Below are 16,556 nucleotides of genomic sequence, written 5' to 3' on the forward strand. Positions count from 1 at the left end.
AATATCTATCAAATAACCAATGTTTATGATAAAACATATATAGTATTAATAAATTTATGCCATATAGGGGTACATTTTGGATATTATAGACCTGTATATTTTGGATTTTATCGTTAACAGTGATAGAATTAAAGTTCCTGTGGAAAAAAATTAATATTCAAATCTCTAGCATGCATACCAAAGTTCGTGATGAATAATGTCTTTCGTCCGCCCATTCATAAATGATATACAATACTTGTTAAAACCAGTTAACCATTGAAAATTCTATAAGAATATCAGGTCATCAGATATTTACTAGTTAATCTTCACTTGCTGCATTTCTTGCTTGGACGCCCTTTGATGCTTTGCATCAATGCTTTTCTTGTCTTTCTATGGAATGTAGTTGAATATTAAGAATTGAGAAAACGAAGGGAGATAACAAATGTCAGATATATAAACATTCATCAAAAAGTTATCTCATTAGTACTAAAAGAGAAAGAAGGAGTAATAGTACTTAAGACATGTAAGAAAACCCCAATATTTCAGATTAACAAATAAAAAATGAATAAAAGAAATGTTTCACCGTAATCTACTAAACCTTGATACCTATAACATACTACATATAGACACAAAAGGTAACTTTAAATACTAATAATGTGTGTATAATGTTAACAGTATAAAAAATAAATAGTACATGTAATAGAAAGAGCACCGAAACACGAGGCTATCTGATTTGTACGAGGGGGCGTAGCCCCCGAGTATTAATCAGATTGCCGAGTGTTTTGGTGTTCTTCCTCTTTTGTATCATAGTCAAACATAAAAACACGTTCCCTGTTGTCACAATATGAAACCCCGGCAAAAATGAACCAATGAACGAACATCTGAATATGACATTTCTGTCGCTTTCCCTTTCTCTGCCGTCACAATATGTAAACCCCAGCAAAAATGAGCCAATCAATGGGCATGCTCTGGAGTGCGGGTAACTAATACCCGCACTCCAGTTAACGCACTGTGCATGTATATGTATACGATTTAACCCTGACACATTTTCAACAGAAAGGTCTCCAAACTATGATACAAGTATATAATAGATCAATGATGAGTTTCATTCCATAAAGAGTTGACTTACTGCTTAAAGAATCATCAACTAAAACCACATCCATAAATAAAACAAGAATTTATAATTGATGAAAAATACTTCTAAACTATTGAACACTGGAAAGGGGGTATAAAAAACCAAAATTGTTTTAAATACATTATAATTAACAATTATCATCTGACCAAATAAAATCAATAAAAATAATTTAATAAATTGATATGTTAGAAATTATATTTACAGAATGTTTCAAGAGCCACATTACACCCAGACTCTCTCAATGAGAGTATCTGAAGTACTAGCAGATATAGGTGTTGATGAGAGAATAGTGCTGAAGAGGAGAAGAACCTGGCTTCTGAGAGAATCAATGGCCAATGTGAATAACCAATTATGGAATGACAATTCTTATATAGTATACTATTTTGGAAGTCAATCAGAAGGCACAACTACCATGGGGATGAGGTCAGATACAGATGAACTTTATTGTATAAATATTTTTCCTGTAATACAAGACTGGTCTGAATGGATACACGGTGAACCTAATTATTTGATGATTCAAGATAATTCTGTATCTCCTGGATATTGTTTACTTCAATTGCTAAGACCAGATGCTCCTCTTCCTGCTGATAGAGAATCTAATCAATACTTCTTCAGAGACAGAACAGGAAAAGTACTGCTAAAACAATTTATATTCCCTGATGAATATTTCCACAAATTTTCATTACATGGACCAGCAAGAGTAGAACAAGGATCACATGGTTACTGTGATAGAGACATTGTGATAGCTTTGCACTGTAAAACATGGCCACAACAAGCTAGACAATGGTTGGATCAACAAGGTGAAGGTCAGTGGCCGTCTGCTGAAATGAAACAATATTGCAGCAGAACTGGATGCTTTGTTGTTCCTGTTGGATGTAGAGGGAGTGAACATGAGCAACTTGAATGGAGAATATCAACATCTTTAGCTGAAAGGTGTTTAATGTTAAACCTGAATATTACACAGATTCGCTGTTATGTCTTGATGAAAATGGTTATAAAATCATTTATTGATCCACAGTTTGAAGATGTGATTTCCAGTTACATGTGTAAAACTGTACTCTTCCATTGTATTGCCAATTCACATTTTAACATCTGGAGAGAAAACAATTTACTTTCTTGTCTATTACTGTGTTTATATAACCTGCATTACAGTATCATTAATGAAAACTGTCCACATTTTATCATACCTAAGAACAATTTGATGAGGGGTAAAATAACATCTGTAGAAAAAACAAATATCCTGGATATACTCAACAACATTATCAACAGTGCAGGAGTGGCACTACTTTGTATCAAATGTGATGGTCTTGGTTTCAGGCTTCATTTCAAGTTTTATAACTTAAGTCTAGTCAAAGCAAGTAAATACATTTCAGGACATCTATTATATGACATTGCTATATCGTGTTCAGGGGCGTCATTGATAAGTAGTTATTCTCTTAAGAACAAAAGACCTAATGAAGCTGTACAAAAATTGACAACCTGTTTATCTAAGATATCCAATATTCAATATGACGGACTGTATAAAACAGCGTGTCAACTTCTGGCACCAAGGTATTGTACAACACTTGGATCTGTGCTGGCCTCCATCAACATAGATCAGCACAACATTGTTTCAGCTAATGCTTTTGAACTCATCTTACTTGGTTGGTTTACAGATGCTGCATCAAGTAAACTGAAATTAGCTTCAATCTTATTTTGTGCAAAAGAAATACAAAAAGCTGACCTAGCTCTCAGTATCATTGAAAAATACTATGATCTGCAAGTTGTTGAACCAGTCTGTGGTTGTTATGACTTTGAAACAGAAGCACTAAAACAAGAATTCTTTGCAACATGTGACAGTCGTAATGTAGATACCATACATGATGACATGGTATCATGTGTCACATTTCTGCCATGTGAAATTCACTGTGTACCAACTGAACTCAGATATGAAATGATAAGATCTTCACCGGGGGACAGAATATTCCTTACACAAGAAGACGACTGGATGGATAATGCTGTGGTGGATTCTCTCCCTTACCTCTACTTTCTACAATACAAGGTTTACAGCCATCTTGGTAGAAATAATGAAAAACAATCTGCTCTCTCAAAACTTCACAGAACCATAATAACCGAGCCAAACCTTGGACACCGTGAAACAGCTTTTAATATTCTCGGAAAATGTATGGAACAAGAAGGTAGAGTAAAGGATGCTCTACAGTGTTATTTGAAATCGTTTAATTTAAGGAGGAGAAACAATGCTGCAAAGATACATATTTGTACACTTGTATGTATATTGGTAAACACACAGGCATCAAATATACATCACAAAGATGGAAATAACATAAATATTAATTATGATAGAAGAGTGGCATATGAATTGAAAGAAGTCCTGCTAAACAGCATATTATATTTATGTAAATTAATTCTTTGTTTAACTTTTTTTAAATTTGTAAAATATTTATATGATATCTACAATACCTGAAAAGTGTAAATTACTGCAGACATTTAGCTTTATTGTTGCTATAGTTTAACATGTATATCATGTTTTAATTCTTAATACAGTACAGGATATTAAATGAATGTAAGTTCAATACTGAATATATTGCACGAGTTGAATAAAATTATGCGAGCATTATATTATTTTATTCAACGAGTGCAATAAGTTCAGTATTAAATTTACACGAATTTAATATTCTATTTATCACATACCGAAAATAAAGACCATTTGAAATGAAAAACAGTCATTTTTCATAGACCCGCCTATATTACAACGCTAACATTAAGCGTGTCGTTTGTATAATGCGAATGACGTCGCGTAAAATATGTGAACGGCCGTGCATACCATTTTTACAGAGCCGTTAATACGGCACGGGTATGTGATAAAGAGACTTTTAAACTGAATTTGTTTAAGTGATAAAATAGGAGGCTGTGCCAGGTGAAAATATTAAAGATCCCATTTAAGTATATTTGTACCTTTTGTTACCTACAATATGTCAGACTGGGAACACGTTTTCATGATATTTGTAGAGGGCCATTAGGGACCATTCCTGTGAAATGTGTTAAATGAACTTCTGGATAATGACAATTGACAGACAACCAGTCACTCCATCTTTTTATTCGCGTAAACACACAATCCAATCAAGGACCTAGTGTCTGAAAAAGATACATTGTTATTATTTTCATGATGTTATATTACCTCCAAAGAGAAGGCATAGTAACCCTTAGTGCATGTTTCACAAAACTTTAATAGAAGTCTACTAGCCAATGATATATGCCAAATATAGAGGCTAACGGTAATTTAAGCAAGTGACTCCCAGGCAGAGCTATTTCTTACCTAAAGTTATATTTGATATAACAATGATCCTTATGTAGCAATACCTTGTGACCGTGACATGATTTTATTTGGTATCATTTCAGAGACAAAAACTTACTCGTTTCTAACATGAAACAAGAGGGCCATGGTGGCCCTGAAGTCGCACACCTGTATATAGGCCCCGAGAGTGGGTCCAGTTTAAACCCCAGGGCTTTTATTTGAACAAACTTGGTAGACTAAAATGTTTCATCTTAAACATCTAAGGTCTAGCTCGTTGAGTTTTTAAAAAAATGATTTTTTAAGTTTTAACTATACACATATAGTTCAAAGCAATGACACCCCTAGGGCGGGGCCAGTTTTGCCCCCAAGGCTTTTTTTAAACAAAATTTAAAGACACTCACTAGAAAATGTTTCATGCTTAATATCTAAACTGTAGCTATTTAGTTTTTATCAAAGAAGATTTTTAAGTTTTTGCTATACACATATAAGGAAAATCAATGTCCCCCGGGGCAGGGCCAATTTTGACCCTAGGGCTTTTATTTGAACAAACTTTGAAGACACTAACTGGTTGATGTTTCATGCTTAATATCTAAACTTTAGCTATTTGGGTTTTTTCAAAGAAGATTTTTTATTTTTTTGCTATATACATAAATAAAATCAATGACCCCCGGGGCAGGGCCAATTTTGACCCCAGGGCTCTTATTTGACCAAATTTGGTAGACACCCATTAGAACATGTTTCATGCTAAATATCTTAGCTCTAGCTCTTTGGGTTCTTTAAAAGAAGATTTTACTATATGCATATAGGGAAAATCAATGACCCCCTGGAGCAGGGCCAATTTTGACCCCAGGGCTTGTATTTGAACAAACTTGATAGACACGCATTAGAAGATGTTTCATGCTAAATATCTTAGTTCTAGCTCTTTTGGGTTCTTTAAAAGAAAATTTAATAAGTTTTTACTATATGCATGTGGGGAAAAACAATGACCCCCGGGGCGGGCCAATTTCGACCCCAGGGCTTTTATTTGAACAAACTTGGTAGACACCCATTAGCTCTTTGGGTTCTTTAAAAGAAGATATTTTAAGTTTTTTCTATCGGTTGCCATGGAAACCAGAGTTCTGCATGGAATTAAATTCTTTGAACAATTTTTAAAGGTGACCACCAAAGGAACATTCCTGTGAAGTTTGGATGAAATTGGCTTAGTGGTTTATGAGGATATGTCATTTAAAGTAAAAGTTTACGGACGACGGACGGACGGATGCCGGACGAAAAGCGATCACAAAAGCTCACCCTGTCACTTTGTGACAGATGAGCTAAAATAGCCGTTAGTAATTTTGCACTAATTACTTTGAGATATGGTCCAGTCTACGACAGAAAATATAAACTTGCCACGGAATATGGATCTCTTTTATTATATGAGCCGTTTTATCAAACAATTTGTATTCCTTCACTGATTAAGGCACATCTACACACAAATTTTGAAGTTTCAAAGTCAGTGCACTTTGTTTTAAGGACTAGTTTGCTATTACAGCTCTCAGAAACCTCGACCTTTGACCTAATGTATACAAAATTCGCCTTTTCCTCCACTTCATTTGTTACCATTTAGCTCATAAGGGAGTGATTAAGAACAATTTCGTCATGTGTTGAAAAAATAAACTGCAACAAAACTTAACTAGAACTTCCACTGTCATGGCGTGAATACCCCCGCATACCACTTTGTCAGAATCAACAGTGGCCATTTTGAACTCAAGGGCAACCATCCTGCCAAATTTGAGGTTACTAAGCCAGTGCATTGCTAAGATATGTATTATCCATGCTTCAAATGTGGAAATTTTAAAATCAAGTATTTTTAGTCAAGGCCCCTGTGACCTTGACCTTTGACCCAGTGACCTCAAAATCAATAGGGGTCATTTACTAATCATGACTAACCTCAATGCCAAATATGAAGACGGTGGGTCAAAGAAATCTCAAGTTATTGGGCAGACAAGCTTTTTTTAAATCAAGGTCCCTGTGACCTTGACCTTTGACCCAGTCACCTCAAAATCAATAGGGGTCATGACCTTGACCTTTGACCCAGTGACCTCAAAATCAATAGGGGTCATCCACTAATCATGACTAACCTCCATGCCAAATATGAGTACTGTAGGCCAAAGGAATCTCAAGTGATTTGGCGGACAAGCTTTTTTGTTAGTCAAGGCCCCTGTGACCTTGAACTTTGACCCAGTATCCTCAAAATCAATACGGTTCATCTACTAATCATGACTAACATGCATGCCAAATATGAAGACTGTGGGTCAAAGGAATCTCAAGTTATTGGGCGGACAAGTTATTTTTAGTCAAGGCCCCTGTGACCTTGACCTTTGACCCGGTTACCTCAAAATCAATATGGGTCATCTACTTATCATGACTAACCTCCATGCCAAATATGAAGACAGTGGTCCAAAGGAATCTCAAGTTATTGGGTGGACAAGCTTTTTAAAGTCAAGGCCCCTGTGACCTTGACCTTTAACCCATTGACACCAAAATCAACAGGGGTCATCTACTAATCATGACAAACCTCCATGCCATATATGAAGACTGTGGGTCAAAGGAACCTCAAGTTATTGGACGGACAATGATTTTTAGACAAGGCCCCTGTGACCTTGACCTTTGACGCATTGATCTTAAAATCAATAGAGGTCATCTACTAATCATGACTAATCTCCATGCCAAATATGAAAACTGTGGGTCAAAGGAATCTCAAGTTATTAGGCGGACAAGCTTTTTAAAGTCAAAGCCCCTGTGACCTTGACCTTTAACCCAGTGACCCCCACAATCAATAGGGTCATCTTCTAATAATGACTAACCTCCATGCCAAATATGTAGACTGTGGGCCAAAGTAATCTCAAGTTATTGGGCGGACAAGGAATAACCGACGGACGGGGAGACGTCCGGACGTCCGCTAGGCCGGACGGACAAGCTGATTCCAGTATAACCCCCTTACAACTTCGTTGTGCGGGGGTTTAATTTTACATGATATATTTCTCTCATAAAACATTGTGTAAAACAGAACATTAACTTACAAAGAGAAATGATAAAATATAACAAATCACAAAGATACCTTAACAACGTCATGTTTTATGACACAAATTTAATTTAACAAATGAATCAACATCATTATTGATTATATAAAACCAAATTTAATTATCATAAACTTTGAAACATTATTTTTCTAGATTTCTTCAAAAAGCAACTTTCCATAATTCACATTGTAAGTTTGAATATAAAAATATTAACTCCAGTTTCAATTCAAAAATGTGTTTTGTTTTATTTGAAAAATATACAATGATTCGTATTGACATATTTCTTTTGATATAAAACCTTTTCAAGCATCAGAAGATACATCAAGGTAAGCCAAAATATTTTAAAAAACAAATAAAACAATTGAAGATTCAAGCTATATTTTACTTCTTATGTGGAATTAATGACTAATTTGTCAGTATTTATTACTACTTTATTGTGTTATAAACGCAGTTTGGACTATTTTTGCATATTTGAGCCTCCTTTTGTTAATTAAAGACGTTTCCGGGAGTAGTCACTGCGCACATAAACCGCGCATGTTGTTTTCCGTTACTTGTTATTTATTTTGTTTTTTTGCGTTGGGTTTAATCAAAGTTGAGTAGTCTTCGGATAAAAAACACAATTACAGCTAAAGTGTCAAAATCAAATATAAATCGCCGTTTAAGATGTATTTGCAAAAGAGGAGTAAGCCAGGTTCCTTTATTTCAAAGAAACGATCAGAAAGTATCGGAAATATCAAGTTTTTTGTCAAGTCGCATGTAATCGGAGAGTGAAAATGACTGCGTAACAGATTGAAGTCAACGCTGATTCGGACGAATCATTTCAGTGTTCTGTTGACAACAATGTGGATGAAATGGGTGTTTATAATATATAGACTGTATATGCGGTGTTTCTAATTCTGTCGAGACGAGTAAACGTCACCGTGTAAACAAAAAGGACCAAAAATCTTCGACATTAAATCCAAACGAAATATACAAAAAAGTATATTACTGAAAGGAATTTCAGCAGAATTTTCAAACATAAGTTGAAGTGTAAATTATAATTAAAAATTTTGACTCGCTATTTTCTACCAAAACATTTGTGACATCATGATTTGTTGATATTATGTGGCATTTGACTATTTAAAAAAGCATAAAAGCATGTAATGAATAGAAAAAATTGCTTTATATTTCATATTGTTTTTTCTCTCATGAATACAAGTTGTGAACATCTCATTGAAAGATGTAATAATAACTGAAACAAACATAAATCATGTTTAATTATTTATTTTATATGAAGAATAATAATTATTTTTATTTAAAAGAAACATGTAAGACAAGCAAATCTAGTCCTCATGGTGTTGAAAACTTATGAAAAATAGATACATTATAAAATGGCTATTTTTTACATAAAAAGGGAGGTAATAAAACTGTTTTGTTTTCTTCCAAAACAAGTATGAAAAGACAGCCACTTCTATTTTTATGCAGTCTTAAGAATGTATTAATTATTTTAAAACTTTACATTCTGTACCCTTTATAACTGCTACAAACCATGACTGACAATGGTCATTTAGCCACATTTTACTATTAAGGGGAGGTAATAACTTGCCATTTTACTCAGAAACGAGCATGGTAAGGCATATATTTCTTTATAGTTTCTGTAAGCATACATAATTAGCTAATTGAATTAGAAATATGGACAAATTCTCTGCGTTAGAATTTATTTTACAGACAAAAATGTCAAAATTTTGTCTGTTTATCAACCCTTCGGTTTAAGTTTTTAGACATAAATTCCATCATTTTTTACCCAAAATGTACTGATTTTTATACCTGTTGTATTTTAAAATGCTCAATAAATATAATTTGAAGAAGAAATCATGAATTTTATGTATAGTTCTTGTCTTTTATTACAATTATTGATTTTAATTGTCTGAATATCATTTTTTTAAAGACATACAGAGTATGAAAAAAGCGAAATTGTGAAAAAACGAGCATGGTGACCCCTATTTTTTAAACCTGATTTATGTTCTATGTAACCCATAGAACACATGTACAAAAAAGGAAAAAATTCTCCGCGTAGAATCTTACTCCAGGATATGTCTGTGTAAAATACTCTGTAAAATTCATAGTAACGAGATAAAAAAAATATTGGTTCTGCCATTTGTTGCATAAAACATGTAATGTACCACATACATTTATAATTATTTTTTACACAAGATATTTTCTTAACGTCTAAACAAGTTTGATTTTTTATAAAAAAAAATTGTTTAAACAAATAAATTTGTTTATGAGCTGCTAAATACATCGAGTAGTAGATATATTAATATACTTCGGCAGAAATATGGACGGCAGTCTAAAATTCGATTAATTCATGCAAGTTAAGTACTGTTATATATATGGTAACCAGTGATATATGTTTGTATACATACAGTAAGCTGGTGAGAAAAATATGAACATGTTTGTATATAAAAGATGTTGCAGAGTGATATCAGAATATGTTTGTACATCTGTATATATACATGATATAGGAAGTTGTTTAATGATATATGAATATGTGTGTGTATATATGAGGGTGATGAGTGATATATGAATGTGTTTGTGAATAGGAGGTCAATGAGACGGCACGAATATGTGTGTATATATAGGAGGCTTGTGTATCATTTATAAAAAACAAATAAGATTGTATATAAAGGGGGGTGATGAGTGATATATGAACATATGTGTATATTATGGAGGGATATAAGAATATGTTTGTACATAAAGAACCATTGAGACGGCATGGATATATATGTTTATATTTGAGGTTGGTGAGTGATATATCAATATAATTGTTTATAAAGTAGGCTGGTGAGTGTTATACAAATATATGTGTGTGTGTGTATATAGAGGAGGCTACTGAGTGTAATATGAACTTATAGTTCTCATGTACAGACTCAGTCAAACCGAGTCTGCAATTCTCCTGTAATTTTGTTGTGAATAATGCCTAACTTTGTTTCCAGATATTTATACTTCACAACAGCAGATGTCAAGTGTTGTGTGGCAGCTGTAAAAAGTTGCCCCGTACTTCATTTCAGTGTTGTTATATTTTTCTGATCCTTCGTGATCATTGATGCCAGGACTATTGAGTGTTGAGAATTGAGTACCACTCAGCCGGTGCTAGGGGGCGTGAGGGATGTGAGTTATATATGAAAATGTTTGTTTATAATGGAGGCTGTTGAGGTCGGTGAGTGATATATCAGTATATTTGTATACAAAGGAGGCTGGTATGTGATATATAATTATGTTTGTATATAATGGAGGCTGCTTGGACGACATGAATACGCGTGTTCATATATGATGAACATGTTTGTATATAAAGGAGGCTGGTGGTGATATATAAAGATGTAAATATAGGGGGCTGGTGAATTATATATGAATATGTTTGTATATATTGAAAACGAGTGAGTGAAATATGAAATTTTTTATACATTTTGGAGGTGGGTGAAAGATATGTGAATATGTTTGTATATAAGAGAGGCAGGTAAGTGATATATTTATATACGAGGGGTTATCCAAAAATTCGTGGACTTTCTTTGTTGCGTAAAATATATTTGAGATATTAATTTGAAATTCTTACACTGCTTAGAAGAATTAATAACAAATAAACACAGAAAAATTCATGTGAGTAGCTTTTTACATTCCAACAATATTTAATTTTACATAAACACATGTCGGCGACAGCGGCGCACTCCAAAAAATTATTGACGTCAACGTCATAATATTAACGTACAACTTGTGCTTCAACGTTACGCAGTCAATGACGGTTACTGCTTCTCAAAGTAATGTCAATCACTAAATTTCTTATGCCACTTTAACACTAATGATTGTGAAATTTTCTTTTCTCTGTTCGTCTGCTGATTTTTATGAAATGTTTTTGTAGGTGTCATCCCCAAATTACAACAAAAATTTATGATCCTTATATGATCTTGCGATTTTCTAATTACCGCGTGTCCGTCATTTTCCCGTTGTAAACAATAAAGGCGTCTGGTGTTTCTAGCGATATCAACAAAAATAAACGGAAATGACGTCCATTATTTTAAAGAATTACTTAAATGACATCATAGATGAAACATGCGATGTTCAGCGGGTTTTCTACGTTATTTTTTTAGTTTTTTTAGCAAAAATATACGATGACCTACTGCGTTTTTCTACCGTGCGCCGGGTGCCGTGTATGTGCTTATTTAAAAGCAATATAAAATCATTATTTATGGACACAATTGACTGTTTCTTTCAAAATGTGTTGATAATATTCTACAATGTATGCTGATAAAATTTCATTACAATACACGTTGATGTTCAAGAGATATTTAAAAAGTCCACGAATTTTTGGATAACCCCTCGTATATCTATATTTAGGAGGCTTGTGAGTATATTCGAGAAAGTAAAGGATTGTCTTGACATGACGCAGTTGTAAAAGAAGATGCTATAAGTACACCTTTATTTTCATGAATACTAGTAATTACGTAATAATTATGTATATTTTGTGCATAATTTATTACACTTAGACAAGTAAATATTCATAGATAATTGCATATATTTGGTAAAGTCATAGAGGCATACTATATGTAGGCTTCGCAACATCAAAGAAACGACTAACTGATATTGTAACCAGTGCAGACCTTAACTGTCATGTGCTCTGAATGGACCTATCAGTGTCCAGTAATTGGGTTGCTACCCCCAAGGTTCTATTGTCACACTTAAAAGTCAATTGTCTATTCGTTCTTGTCGGTTTTATAAAATGTTATAAATTGCAATGTTTTTTAAATGACGACAAAAATGATCACATTTATGAAACGATTTGCAGGGCACAACAATCATGTCACTACCATCAAGGTCTATTTTTATGTCCGCTCTATAACTTAAGTTACTCGAAACAAATGATCCCCACCAGAACGCAATATGCAGAGGCAGCATCAAGGTTGCTTCCCCAGGATAAATTCAAATTGCTACCCTAAGTTCAAGGTCATACTTAAAGGTAAAATGATAAAGTCCACGTTTTCCTGTCTTTTCCTTTTCTCCATATTCATAAACATATACCATTACATAATCAGTTTCTCTGGTTACTTATTCTTACTACTCACTACCGGTAAGTGGGATGGGGTCATGTGTGTCATTTTGACATTTCATGTTCTAATAAAATATTGATAAAAACTTTGAAAAAAAGGTGAAAAAAAAACAGGACAAAAGTTCAACAAAAGTTATTGCTTAAAAGAAATTCAATATTTAGGTGACTTTTTAACTTACACAGATTAATAGTCTTTGTTTGAATGATATCAAAAAACATAAAAACATTGGTTGTTATCAGTATTTGTGGTTTACGTCATGTCCAGATAATAATGATACTTTTACAATGCAGTTTTGGTTAAATAAGACTTTCAAGTTATCAAATATCATATTTTTCATTTGATTTAGCATTATTTATAAAAAAAGTACCCATATAAGTTATTTAATTTTATTTAAAAACTTTATTCTTCCCATATCGGATATAAGAGATACATAAAAAATGTTCAAAGAAAGAAAAACAAAACAGTTGACACCTCTAGGGGTTTATTGCTGACGTCAAAATTAATAAACGTGTCGGTCATGTCGTCAATATACCTGAACGTCGTTTCTCATTTTGTACAAAAATTTTAAATTACATCAACAATATTTCTGCTTGTTTCGCTTAAGTAAAAAATATTGCAAGAGATATACAAGTCTCCGGTTTAAAATAATTTGAATAGTGTACGATTTTGACCACGATTACAATTACATAAGATCAAATGAAAAAATACATATGTCTTTGCACAACTTATTTATTTGAATTGATATATATTTTTTGTTTGTTATCTTGTTAATTTATTTACGCTTGAACTTATCATTGAAAAAATACAAGTAATAAAACATTTTAAATTGAATAAACCAAGGAAATATTTTGAAAGATAAACTTTACCTTATGGCACGTGTTATCCAAATTGTAGAGTGGCCTTTGATTTATTTACACAACAAACCCTAAGAGAAACAAAACATAAAAATATCGTTTAAATCAAAGTCTAGTAAAAAAATGGTTATTTTTCTCGATCAATTTAAGTACGAACATGAACAATCAAAAAAACGACTAGTTCGAAAGACAATGACTCTTTTTACGACTTCTTTTGATCTTTTATATTGAACAAAAATGTTTCCCCAAGCCAAGATGTCTATATAATATATATATATATAAATAAATATATATATAATATATATAATTATATATATTAAGTATATATATATATATATATATATATAATATATATATTATAATAATGATTGAACTGACAGAGTAAATAACCACAATTATATTCTTTTGTTCGTATCAGTCAAAAATGTAAACTGGGATGACATTGTTTATTGTCTTTTGTTTGTGTGTGGAGGGGGTTAATTTTTCTCCTTTTTGGAAATTAAACTAATATCAACAATTTGAAAATAGAAAATGACCCCTTTCCAATTGCACAAGTTTTAGTAGATACGTTATTTATTATTATTACGTTCCAAAGAGAAGGGTTTCCAATTTAAACTTTGATTAAAAAATTTATAGACCTTTTAAGTAATTTTTCCCGTTATGAATGAAAAATTTCCTACATGCGGGTAAAATGTAGGACCCCATATATTTTTTTTATACCCTGTATTTAAGGGGAAATACCCTTTTTTCCGCTTAAAAAGATGTTTGGGTTAAAGGGCCACGTATATATGAATAAATGTTTGAATGTTTTCTAGTGCTGAATTAATTGACAAGTAGTCAATTTAACTAAATGTGAAAGCAACTTGTAATAAAGGACAACAAAAACAACCTTTTTTTATATATATTTCTTAATTTGCAAATGTTTTGAAATGAATTAAAAACAAGAAAGTTACGGTATCTGTACGGCATCTGTTCGGATTATATACTTGTTTAAGTATTTTCAGAGTTACTTCCCCTTTACTGTTTCCGCCATAATTTGATATTTTCTTGGGCGAATTTGTCGTAATTTTTAATTTTAAATAAATTACTGCGATCGACAAATATTGGGAAATGGAGAGGCAAGGAGGTAAATAAATAACGGATTGCTGTTGTTTTCTGCTATTTTTAATTACGATGGCAATGCCAAATAATCCGGATGTAAACAGATGTATTTTATTGCTGCTCAATAGCCGCCATTTTAAGGCATGATTTTAAAAGGCAATCGTATGTTGCAATCATATGTTTTTGACTTAAACTTTTTAAATTGTAATTATTAATAATTTGTTTTGATTTATTTCAGTTTTCACGGAGACTGTTGGACACAATTAAATATTATTCAATCAACAAGTCTTTTGTTTGTTGCCCTTGCAATTCTCCACAACCACCAATTTCTGCGAAAACTACAACACAGTTGTTGTTGTTATAGTGAAAACTCCAATCCATGAGTAACAGTAAACTGGTGAAGAATATAGAACGACCCAATTGCGACGTCCAGAATCTCACATGGAGGCCATTCATAATTTCAGACAGTAAGGCCAGGTATTTAAAGGCCCATGTTGATCATTCAGATATTTCTGATAAAATTTTTTTTTCTATAAAAGTGGCGCAACAACCAGTGATAGATATTGTTGGCTGACTAGAAATTTAACTAAGCTTACAAGAGACTACGGTAAGGTGTTCATATATTTTGGACAGGTACTTGCGACCTTACTTTTAAAAGAAAACAGGTATATTTATTTGAAAAAGGGAGATCCTGTCAACGAGCTGAAAATAAATTTTGACAAAATTCGAAAACATTATGCGATGGAAGTCCTAATGTCAGACTAACATATTTACACGTGCCCTATTATTCGATTAGCACATGGAATGGTTTGAAGGGGCATCAGAATATTGTGCAGTTTAAAAATGATGACTTTAAGCTGTCAGAATATATAACTTCAGCAAACAAAATAATTGATGAGCTAAACTCCCAAATAGGAAACTATTCTCCAAAACTTAATCTCGATTTGACAAGAAGCAGGAAGAAAAAAGGCCGTCCTGGAAGATACTCAATTAAATACAGTCTACTGATAGATGGCATCCACCCCAAAGAAAATCTGGCCAAGTCGTGGCTTAAAACCCTTTCGCGAGTGATTTCACGTGACTGTTCATAACTGGAACATGTTGGCCGGGAATGCCCAGTCACATGATAACTGATGTATTTAGTGTGAACAACTTATATAAAGATATTTTTGAACTGGAAGGTTGGCGGGGAATCCCTAAGCCCCCTGAATAAAATTTTGTGCGTTGTGATATTTATTGGTAATATAAAATGCTATTTTTTATTTTTCCTTTTCTATTGAGCTAATTACGGGGGGGTATTTTTAAGTGTATTGACTTGCAATTTATTAAAGGGCTAATGATATTCAAGTGTTTGTAAAATTTTTTGTAAATATTCGAAAATAAATTTTTAGTGAAAATATTTGCGTTGTACTGAAGTTTTAAGCCTATTTCCCCTGGTTTAAGTACAATTTGAATTTTTATCGTGAAGGGTTTCTCCCTTTTCTTATATAGAGTATTAATAGATATATCTTATACGGACTATTATTCTTAGCAGCTTTTGTTTAATTTTCCCTTTAAGAATTAAATTATTTATAGGTAAAAAGTTAGGGCATCTAGTTTATGATTACAAATAAATAGTGGTTTTGAGTAAATAGCATCAGTACTTTGACCCTTTAATTGTTGTCGAGTATATATTTTAGGTATAAAATACAAACTATTGTTATGTATAGCTAAGGTTAAGGTCACTTTTTGAAACTTTAGTTGTAACTAATTTTTGATTTAAAATTCAAGGCCTTTGTTGTTAAACCATTTTTCGTTTAGCTACATTTGACATTTTTCTGTTTTGTAAGTACATGTTCTAAAATGGCAGAAAACACTTCACAAGATGATACTTTAACTGAAAACATTGAGGTTAGAACTAGTTCAAGGGAGCGTAAGCAAACAGAAAAGGGGTTATTTTAAATCAAAGGGGGATGTTATTTGAAAAGAAATTAAAGCTGCCGGTCTCGGCATGGCGTTTTTGTGCTTGGAAAAATTTCTATTTTTACTGACTGACGAAAGTGATGTTGA

At 32.7% G+C, this 16,556-nt stretch overlaps 1 protein-coding gene across 1 annotated transcript; it reads left to right on the forward strand.

The window, feature by feature from the left end:
- The first annotated feature begins 1,319 nt into the window (after positions 1-1,319).
- On the forward strand, positions 1,320-3,675 carry LOC132753293 (uncharacterized). Its single transcript, XM_060743746.1, has 2 exons — positions 1,320-3,291; positions 3,659-3,675. Exons 1-2 carry the CDS (start codon positions 1,320-1,322, stop codon positions 3,673-3,675), a joined length of 1,989 nt encoding a protein of 662 aa, XP_060599729.1.
- The last annotated feature ends 12,881 nt before the right edge of the window (positions 3,676-16,556 follow it).

This window comes from Ruditapes philippinarum, unplaced genomic scaffold, assembly GCF_026571515.1.
Source record: "Ruditapes philippinarum isolate M1 unplaced genomic scaffold, ASM2657151v2 ctg8237_1_1_1_1, whole genome shotgun sequence".
In the NCBI taxonomy this organism is placed as follows: domain Eukaryota; kingdom Metazoa; phylum Mollusca; class Bivalvia; order Venerida; family Veneridae; genus Ruditapes; species Ruditapes philippinarum.